Here is a 10,673-nt window from a genome sequence, read left to right as displayed (position 1 = left end):
TAATGTAGATTTATATGTGCTTACATAATATAGTGAGACGTGGACAAACAAAATGGGCTGCAAGATTCTGGGAGAAGGGGTGGTGCACAGCAGGGGCCTCCAGCCTGCCAGGGATGTGCTGAGCCATGGGACCTCCTCGGCACCCAGCTCTTCTGCCCCAAGCCACAGCAATCCACCACCCCCACTTGCCACAAGCCCCAGCCTTGGGGCCAGTGGAGAGCAAGGTGGGAGGTTGGTCTTTGGGTGATGTGCCTTGCGGCCAAGCTCAGGGTACCAAACCTCCCAGGCGCCCTCCTCCTCCTCCTCCTCACGAGGTAGTGGGGAGCTTGGCCACATTTGACATGTGATGTACAGAGAGGAGGCACAGCCTGGCAGAGGGCACACACGGCTGCCAAACCAGGGGCATATGTTGGATTTGGGGGGGCAAAGCCCTGCCAGCCCAATGGCTCTCAGCGTCTTCCTGCCCCTTTGCAGACAGAAGAATGGTAGGAAGGGGTAACGCTGATGGTGTCCACACCCTACTGAGGGTGACCCCCTACTTGGGCACTCACCCTGCCTTCTTGGAAGCGCTTTGGGAACAAGGGAGCGATCCCGTCACGTGCTCAATGAGCCGAATACAGTACTTGTGTCAGCAACATGAAGCACTACTAGTTCTGAGGTTCAGTCTGGGAGGAAAGCAGAAATAGCCCTCACTGAGCACGGAAGCCACAGAAATAGCATTGTCCCCTCTGAGGGAAGAAGGGGGCAGTGAGGTCTCTGAGACAGAGAAAGGAGAGGCATTTCTGAGAATAAAAGGCCACTCGGCAAGGACACAGTGCCATGGGGAAAGGACACAGTCCGTGAACCGTTGTTTCCAGCCCCTGTGTGAAACTGCCAGAGACACCAGGGGACACAGGGCCAGCCCCCTCTCAGATACAGTGGGAGCTAGATTTGGCCACCAGACAGCGCTTGCTTAACTCAACCTGTTCCCATTCCTTTCCAAAGCAAGAGGGATTTACCGGAGCAAGAGAGAGATGTGCAGAGACAAGGCAGCATTGTTTTCCCAACCCACCCCGCTACTCTCCTGGGAGCAGAGCAACACCTCACGAAAGGAGAGGCATTTCTGAGAATAAAAGGCCACTCAGCAATGACACAGTGCCATGGTGAAAGGACACAGTCCGTGAACTGTTGTTTCCAGCCCCTGTGTGAAACTGCCAGAGACACCAGGGGACACAGGGCCAGCCCCCTCTCCAGATACAGTGGGAGCTAGATTTGGCCACCAGACAGCGCTTGCTTAACTCAACCTGTTCCCATTCCTTTCCAAAGCAAGAGGGATTTACCGGAGCAAGAGAGAGATGTGCGGAGACAAGGCAGCATTGTTTTCCCAACCCACCCCGCTACTCTCCTGGGAGCACAGCAACACCTCACAATATGCCATGCAAGGAACTTTGTTATTGGATTGGGTTGCAGATGTATTGTTTATTTGCCAGCTCAGGTGAGTCAACCTGATCAGAGGCTGATGTGCCACCAGAGAAAACCATAGGTGGGAGGGAGAGGAATCAGCAGGAGACTGGGGTGCTCCTGGATATGAGGCTGGATGGGGATGGTCAAGGCTTCTCCATGAGATCAAACCACGACTGGGACAAACTGGCGCATCACCCTCCTCAAATGACCCTGGCCTGAGGCACCACCATTTTCATTCTGTACTCAGACAGAAATATCTTCAGCTCCAGGGTAGAAAATATGGGACAGAGAAGGAAGAGAGCATTTGGGGGAGTGGAGAACACTCCTTCCATTCTGCCAGTCTCAAATTCGACTGAAAACTAATTGTTTTCAGCAGCAAAACAATGTGGCTGCGGAGCTGCAGCTGCAGCGCTTACACTTGCAATTAGTCTAGAAAGGGCAACAGGGCTTGGTCAGCCAGAAACCCACAGGAGCGCTGCGTTTAGTGCTCTTCCGGAGAGAGAAACGTGGCCCTGAATCCGCAAGTAGCCAAGGACAGGAGGGAAGAAAGCAGCACTGGGGAATGACAGCTCATCCTCCTGCTGGGATAAGCAACACTGTGGGCAAGATGATTAGGCCTGACAGGCAGGAATGTCAGCATGGAAAAAGCCCAGGCTCTGCTTGACCTGAAGCTCCCCAAACAGCCCACCACTCGGGATGAAATGAAAGTACCTGGAAGACAGGCAGATGGGGTGACAAACAAAGCAGGGAGCCCCTGAGCACCAGACATGCCTCGCAGCTGGTTGTCATGAGGAGCTGAACTCCCACATTCTGGATTGCACTTGATAATATCAGCACCTACTGAAGAACCCACCTCCTGGCTGCTGCCCGCCAGCCCAGGGAAGCTCGGTGGGTCGTGGGAACCAGCGGTTCCCTATTAGTCCAACAGGCAGGGCAGTTGGTGTGGGAAGGAAAGCGAAACAGCCTCTTTCCAGGGCTTTGGGGGTCATTTTGGTCCTTTGTGCCTTGCATAGTATTCTTCAGCTACCGAAGCAAAACAACTCTTGTTGTTTGGCTGCCATACTGCAAGGGAGAAGCCTGCAGAGCGTCCTGCATCAGCACAGAGAGGACCTGTTACAGGGGTGTGTGTCTGTGTGCATGTGTGTATTTACCAAACAAAACCCCCTCTTGTTGTTTGGCTGCCATACTGCAAGGGAGAAGCCTGCAGAGCGTCCTGCATCAGCACAGAGAGGACCTGTTACAGGGGTGTGTGTCTGTGTGCATGTGTGTATTTTTCCGTATTTTTTTCCACCGGGAAAATGGAGGATGTTGAAATTAACACTTGTCATTGTACAGCAGGGAAGGACCAAGGCATGGTCCCGTGGCACGCAGGGGGAGGTGAGCAAGGCACAGCCCTTAATGGAAGCACAACGCCTGTGCCTGCACAAACACACAGAGCTACAAGGACCCCATCCTCAGCAAGTGTTCCTCCTTCTTGCCATGTTCCCTATGGCTCTGCTACACATCTGGGCTAAGGAACACGACCTACAACATTTAACTGTAACCCTGAGCCTCAGGGAGAGGCAAATCCTTTTGTGTGGACAGATTTCCTTCACTGGTACCACGCCACGCTTCACTTCCCTCCCTGGCTACTGCCGTATTTCTTTTTAATTCCTCGTACAGGTGGCAAAAATGTCTGTTAAGATCCGTCTCCCCAGCACGGAGAACCATGGTATCCATCGTATGCCACGAAGCGTGGCCAGAGCAGCTCCAGCTGCATGGCTGGACTGCCAGCGCGGCCACAGGAGCAAAGTGCTTGGGGAGACGCAGGGAGAAGGGCAGGCGGGAGCACGTGGGTGGGAAGGGGAGGCTGAGCTGCTTCCTCCAGGCTGCTGCCAACGGGCACCAGCTGGGACAATGCTGGATCTCAATTACTACCTTTTTTTTTAAAGCCAGCCTCACAGAAAACTATAAATTAATCTGCTAATTAAATACTCAGGTGAGAGACCAAGGAACCTCCAGCTGCGCAAGCAGAGGAGCAGCTATGGCTTCTTCCGTAGGTAGTTGGAAGGAATCCAGCCCTCCCAGCACGGTCCCCCAGTCAGGACCTTGCAAAACCACCAGCCACTGCTGTTCTTCTCACGAACTTCAAACACGGTCCCCTCTTTAAAGCTGTTGGTCTCCTCGTCACCTTCAAAATCTGCCACTGCCACGTAGAGAGCTTCTCTGGAGGCGTCTGGACTGGGGGCTGAGGTCCTCTCCTTGGCTTCCCCCCTCTCCACTGCCTTGGAAATGACCTTTGGGCCTACACCGCCTTTCGCTTTGGCTTCGTCGTGGATGGAGGCAGAGAGGAACGGCTTAGCTTTTGGAGGAACCAGCATGGGCCTCCCCAGCACTGGGGATGACCTGATTTCAGGTGCTTCCCGTGCTGGGGCCCTCAGCTCTGCGGCGGGGCCGGGGGCAGGACACCCCATTTTCTTGGGGGGGGGTGGTCTGCGGGGTGGCACAACAGGGCGCTGCGGCAAGGGATCCCTGGCACCCGCGGTGTTTGCGGGGCCCTGGGGAGATTTGGGCAGTGCCTCTTTCATGGCATGGCCATCCAGCTTGGGCAGGGGTTTGCTCTCCGTGCTTGGTCGCTCCTGAAACCTTCCAGAAGCCTCTGAAGAGACCATGGTGTTACTGAAGGAGCTTTCACTGGCAGCGGTGTCCTGCTCGGAGGGTTTCTCTGGGCACTTGGCAGGTCTAAGCTTGCTCCGCAGGCTGCAAATGTCCAGTTTATCTTCAGCCGGAGGTGGGTCAGTCCGGGGGACTGCAGCGGGTTTTGGCCTGATCTGAGGTCTTGACTTCAAGAATGGATTCTGGGTGATGGGCTCAGGCTTGTCCTCCACAGACTCAGCTTTTGGCTTGGTTGGCTTCACAATGGGCCGGAGGTTTGGCTTCTTCACTTCCTTGGCTGACACCTTGTGTCCACATTCCAGTCCCATCTCATTTTTCAGCTGGAAGAGTTTGCCCTTCTCCGGTTTCAGCTCAGGTTTCTTGCTGTCCTTTGGGGCTGCCGACTGCTTGGGTGGGATCATGGGCAAAATCATGCCTGGGGGCTTGGGGGGAGGCCTCTGCCTCTCCAGTAACTCGCCTTCTGATTTAATGATGGATTCCTTCCTGGGCGGCAGGCTGGGCTTCTCCTCCGTGTCACGGTCCGAGATCTCCTCATAGCCACCCGAGAAGGCTAGGTCCCCACTCTCAGGAGTGTCCTTCCCCTTCCAGTCTTTGGCCCACTTCCCACCACAGTCTGTACCGTTAGGAGGAGCCTCCGGCAGAGGACGACACGGTCCTGTGGCTTCCTCACCAGTGCCGCTGTCAGCTGCGGTGTCACCGAGCCGGAGCTGGGCCATCTCGTTGGGTAGGGGAGCCAGGAAATTCGGCCTGGAGGCATTGCTGGTTTTCTTGTACTTATCGATGAACGTGGCGGGGGCCCAGCCTTCCCTCTCTTCAATCTGAATGTACCACCAGCCGCTCAGGTTCTTCTCAATAACCTGCCAAGGGGAAAGGAAAACTCAGACATCCGTGCGGGAGTACTCTTTGCACAAGAAGAGATGCTGGGTGTCTCTAAAATGATGTCAGGGTGGCACACAGCATCAATGCCTCTCCATCCTGGAAACCAAAAGCCATGAAATCACAGGACTGGTATCCTAGGAGGAGGGGAAACCTGCTAACAACCTCTGCCAGGGAAGAGGACCTGTGTGCCATGGGACTGAGGAACGACATAGCTATGTCAAGATGCTGCGGCTGTCATCATCCTGCCTGGGAGACCGGACCGGGAGCCTGGGTACTGGCGGTGGCCACTGAGTGGCACTGTGGAAGCGATCAACTGGCACCGACAGTGCACGGATCAGACACAGTCTGGCCTCTTCTTGCTCCTGAAGTGGGGCTGGGACCTGGGAGGAGCTGACTGGGGCAGCCATAAAGGACAAATCCTCTTAGAGAGGCACAGCTTACAGTTTGAAAAGCAAACTCACATCTGCAAGAGGGATTCTGCCAGCAAAAGCGGGCATGCTAGGACAGAAATTCTGGAGGGGCTTTTAACTTTACACCTGGCCTAAATAAGAAAAAAACCCACCACCTCTACTCCTATCTGTGATACGGTTTTAATTTCCACTAGCTCAGCCACACAGCAGCCACACACCTGGGGGGACAGCAGGCCACCAAGAACACTACAGACTCCAAGTCTCATGAGCTCATATGGGTTTCTCTCTCGCTCCAGGAGAGCTCTGGGATGTTAACAGTCCACAGAAGCGAACATGTGCACCACCATGCCCGGTTTCCACCCACAACACTGTGTTGAGCAGATATTCCCTGCCTGGAAAGGGAGCTCCTGCCTGAAACAGGCCCCAGGGCAAGTGGCTGCACTGCAGCCTGCACTGACATGAAGATGTGGGAAGGGAAGATCACTGTCTCACCTCTACTTTCATTCCTGCCTGGAAGCTGATGCCATCAGGGATGGTGGTCTGGAAGTCAGCAATGGTATAATATTCCTCTTCCACTTGAGGAGGGACAGGAGGTTTAGGCAGGTTGAAACCACGTGGCTATGACAAGAAAAAACCCCAACCCATCAGCATGTCTCTACAGCAGGGGTGACAACCCCCACACAGCCCACTAGCCTGCCCAGACACAAGCCAGCACGGCCAGGCCAGGGAGGTCAGCTGGGTCCATGCAGCATCCTCACCAACACAAACCAGCAAAGCTTCTCCAGGTGAGCAGAAAACTGCTCAGTGCCAGAGCTCTTGCTGATAGCAGTCACACTCTCGGGAGGGAGGGAGCCAGTCTGCAGCCTCCCTCTGGCACCCCTGCTTTGTGGGAAAAGTTCATCTTAAAAAAATGAAAAAAAAAAAAAAGAAAAAAGGAGAAGTTCTACAGACCACATGCAAAGAGAGGAGTCTAAAGACAGCAGGGAGGTGGCACATGTGCTCCAGCCTTGACCAAGAGCAGAGCCTGTGGTACAGGGGCAAGACCCAAGGCAAAGAATATCCAGTGACCAAAGCTCCTCTCAGTGCTCATCTCTGACTCCCTTTGCCACTGCTGCTCTCCTGCATCAGCTGGCACTTACTATGGTGAGATCTCGGCGAGGAGGGGGTCTCTGCCTCATCTTTGGTGACTCTGTGAGGGAAGAATTTCAGACGCTGTTGAGTTTCTGGTTTTTGGCTGCACATATACTCACAAGACAAGTTAAAGAAAAAACAGAAGGGCGAGGACCAAGCCTGCCCCATGCACAAGGAAGCTGAAGGAGGAACCTGTCTGCCTGGTACCCTGAGCGGCACGAGTCACACAGGTTTTGAGGGCATCCCACTGGAAGAGGAATAAGCTTGGCACCATCAGGTGCTGCTGGGAAATTCAGTTGAAGTCACCACATGAAACTGCTTTTTAATTGCAGGCCTGACAAGGAAGACCTGGCCTGCAGAGGGGTTAAAATGTCCCAGCTTCTGAGAGGAGAGTGTCTCCAGTCTGGGAGGAGGAGGCTTTCATCCCCATCGCATTTGCTGATCCTCAGCAGGTCCCTGGGCAGCACTGTGCTCATACCCCATCTGCCTGTGCAATATCACCTCCAGACCTCGCAGCACCTGCAAGCTTTCTGCCTCCCTCACACCCCATTATGTCACCCAAAAGCCTGCAGGAAAGGCTGCGCTGACACTCTAGCCACCACTGGCCTTCTCCTAGATGGACACTTACTGCGTCGGATGTCAGCATTGGGCAGGGGACGGCTGTCGAATCTCCCGTCCCTTTGGCCAGCGAGCCCATCCTTCTCTCGGCTCACCACAACCTGTTGCCGGGAGACGCCATCCAGATCCAAGGCACATGAATGCGCGGGGGGGCCTGACCCCAGCTTCTGTGAGAACACCTCTCCATTCCCCTTTTTGAGGTAGGAGGCGGGGGCCCAGCCTTCTTGGCCCTGGTACCTGTGATGGCAACAAAGGCAACGTCACTGCACAGAGCCCCCGCACTGCATCGGGGCCATAAGCCCTTCCTGGAGGAGTCACCTGCTGTGCTCCAGTGGTGTTGAGCCGCTGGACATCCCTGGAGCCTGGACTCAGGACACACGTTACAGAAGGTATTGTGAGATCTGGGCAAAAGGAGCTTGCCAGTGTCGTGCTCCACGGCACGTGGGCACCTGGAGAGCTCTAGCCATGACTAATGCTCCCATGCAAGGTGGCTGTAGCCAGCGGGCTGAGAGCTGGGAACAGGGCAAAGCCCGATTTCCTTTTCACCTCGGCAATGGTTCAGGAATGAAGCGCACTAGCAGGGGAAGCAGAAGGGAAAACCAGAGCACTGCTGCTAGGATTGATGGTCTTTGGGGACGGAGTGCCAGCAGCCTGGATCCCTCTCCCGATCTAAACTTGCAATGTTTAGGAGAGAAACCAGCCCCGTGATCTGATTGGGAAAACACATCCGCAGAGTCTCCCCGCTGTGCTGGAAGGTTCTGTGCCAGCTTCAGAGACTCTCCCTGCTGGCTGGGCTGCAGCCACGATGCTCAGATGGCACCAGCTACTGAGCTTGTAATTGCTCTCGTGGCAGCTCTCCTCTGCTTGAAAAGTCAATGGACATTTTTCTGAGGTTTTGTTGATGCCAAGACCAGAGGTTCAACGCAAGGTTAAAAAAACTGCAGCATGTGCTCCCATCCTGCTCAAGTCCGGCTGTTTGCTAGACCACAGACAAGAGAAAATGAGCTTCCAGGAGAAAATAAGTATCAGCTCAGGACAATCTGGAGTCTTTGGCCTCAGCGCACCCTGCACAGAGCAGACTTGGCCCAGACAACAGCCCTTCTCTGCAGGAGCCTCCGAACACAGCCAGAGGATCCAGCCTGCGGGCAGGACACTCACTGGCTCTCCTATCAGCAGCACATGACACAACACTAATGCTCTCACACCGGTGCCCTCCGCGTTGCTGGGCCATGTGACGCCATGGCACAATGAACCTCCCAGCACTGGAAATGGGGACACTGTAAAGCTGTTTAACCACAGCTATGCTTGGCTGAAGCCCTGAACCTCAGCTAGCCTTAGTTGTAGGGATGGGGAGAAATGAGTTTGTGTACTCTGCCTTTCCTGATATCCCAGACTTGCCTTTGGAATGTACATCCCACGCACATCAGGTGCACAGCCCCAGCTGCAGCACCAGGGAAGAGGAAGAGGTAGGAATGGTACCTGATTTTCCACCAGCCCTCCAGGTTCTTCTGGATCACCTCCACCACAGCCCCTTTGTCCAGGTTCATTTCATCCTGGTCTCTCGCGGTATACGGGTAAATAACGGTGTACTTCTCCTCTGTTGGAACGAAAGCACAGTTTCTTGGAGATTCTGTTTTATGGAAACCTAGACTCAGTCACAACAGTTAAGTGGTTTTGTATAACGGTAACTCCTGTTGTAATACAGGTGCAAACACACAGAGATACACAAACATTGAGAAGAGAAATGCCAGTGAAATCTATTTCAAAACAAACCCAGCTGCATTTTGAAATGTGAGCCTGGCCCAAGGGGAAGTGGACTAAAACAGCTCCTCCTCTCCCTTAGGACTACAGACTATCTTTCATATATCAGCTCTCCTTTCACCTGCTCTTAACAGAAATCCTTACATGCATCCATTTCAGTTTGTATTTCTTTCTCAGGGCCATTAAAGGAGAAAGAACGGTTCTCTACACAGGGAAAGAAATCCCACAGGCAGCAGGGAGTAACCCCACACATACAGATGTGGTATCACACACAGCTCTCAAACCGCTCTACAACAGCAGGTCTACCTGAACTTCCCCATTCAACATTGGTCAAAAGCAGGTGTCCCCAAGACATTGGTCAAAGGCAGGTGGAGAAGAGTCTGATGTCCTTTACACTAGACCAAACGATGGTAAGCAGGGACATGGATGCTCTTCCCTTCAAGAGGAAGGGGAGAAATCCTGACAGCCCTGAGGACAACGTTATCAGACAAATAGGTTCGTCTGTCCACCCCTCTCCCTCACCTTGTCCTGTCTTCTCTGGAAGAAACCCAGGAAAGCAATTACCTGTGCTTAAGCAGTGCCACAATAGGGTGAAGGCCATCTAGAGAAAGGTCTACCTCCAAACCCCGCACCTCTGGATATTCATGTATCCCCACCATGAAGGTCTGTCTTCCTGGAGAAGCACAGCCCTCAAAGGGTCTGATTTCCCACCACTTCATGCAAATGAGTCAAAAGCAGAAAATGCCCCATCACATCCAGCAAAACCAAGCTGGCTCTTCCACCCCTGACCCCATCTGGCCACTAATCCCAAGGTCATGGCTCAGAGGAGTTTCACTTACAGGAACTAAGGCAGCAGCTGAAAGAAGTCTGCATATATGTGTTGGGAAACTCCAGCCTCTGTACCCAAAACAAGCCTCAAAAAGTGACAAGGAGCAGCTGACAGAGGTGGACATGAGTGGGCCTAATGGAAGGCGGAGGAGCATGTATGGCACACATTGAGGAATGACACAAGCAGGGTTTGTTACATGCAGGGCAAACAAACATGCAGACAACAAGGTTCCAAGCACAAAACACGAGCAGCCGAACAAGTCTCCATGAAGTCCACCTTGACCCCATCCACTGGTGTACAAGTCCCCAAGAGTCCGACGGCGGCCAACGTGCCTGGGCAGAGACCAGTATCTCCATGGGACTGGGAAGAACATGTTGGGGAAGCAGGAGAAGGACAAGAGAGGACGTAAGGAGGCAGTACTTTAGGTCCAAGAGGAGACAGGGCTGACACCAGAGAGTGGCAAGAGGCTGTACTCACCTGGGGCCCTCTGGGGGCGTTCCCCAGTCTAAGTCCCCCTCCCACCTCCATCTCCCCAGAGAAGGGGCTGAGCCAGCTACAGCACTGCTTTGAGTGGTCAACAAGAAGGATGTGTTCTCCAGGGGCCTTTCAGCCTGCTATGGGCTCATGCATGCTCTTTGTTCTGCATGGGCTTAGAAGACACGTGAATTGTCCTTTGCTCCTCCTCCAGGGCAGATAAAACAGCTCCCTGGGGCCTAAAGGAGGCATTGGGATGGCAGGACTGAGGGTTCCTTGGAAGTGGCACCTTCAGCCCCTCTGTGGGGAAGCAGAAAGGTCAGCAGGTACAGTGCCAGGTACTAACTGCCCCACTCCCGCTGCAGCACTGGAGCAGAGGACTGGGCAGGCAGGACCATTATGGGCAGACGTGACTGAACAGCACACGTGGGCTTGTCCTTCCCCACACTATGCAGTCCTGTGAGCAGCTCAGT

At 54.0% G+C, this 10,673-nt stretch overlaps 1 protein-coding gene across 1 annotated transcript in view; it reads right to left on the bottom strand.

Annotated features, from left to right (window-relative positions):
* Positions 1–3,464: 3,464 nt before the first annotated feature.
* The window catches only part of SH3PXD2B (SH3 and PX domains 2B), a gene marked incomplete at its 5' end in the record, with an annotated part of 9,616 nt that continues 2,407 nt past the window's right edge, over positions 3,465–10,673 (bottom strand). Inside the window, 5 exons of the mRNA XM_010142135.1 lie at positions 3,465–4,955; positions 5,880–6,005; positions 6,527–6,576; positions 7,147–7,373; positions 8,616–8,733. Coding sequence (XP_010140437.1) covers positions 3,465–4,955; positions 5,880–6,005; positions 6,527–6,576; positions 7,147–7,373; positions 8,616–8,733 — 2,012 coding nt within the window. The remainder of the gene's footprint in view (positions 4,956–5,879; positions 6,006–6,526; positions 6,577–7,146; positions 7,374–8,615; positions 8,734–10,673) is intronic.

The sequence above is a fragment of the Buceros rhinoceros genome, unplaced genomic scaffold, assembly GCF_000710305.1.
Source record: "Buceros rhinoceros silvestris isolate BGI_N320 unplaced genomic scaffold, ASM71030v1 scaffold35088, whole genome shotgun sequence".
Taxonomy (NCBI): Eukaryota; Metazoa; Chordata; class Aves; order Bucerotiformes; family Bucerotidae; genus Buceros; species Buceros rhinoceros.
This window is presented reverse-complemented; position numbering and strand designations above follow the sequence as displayed.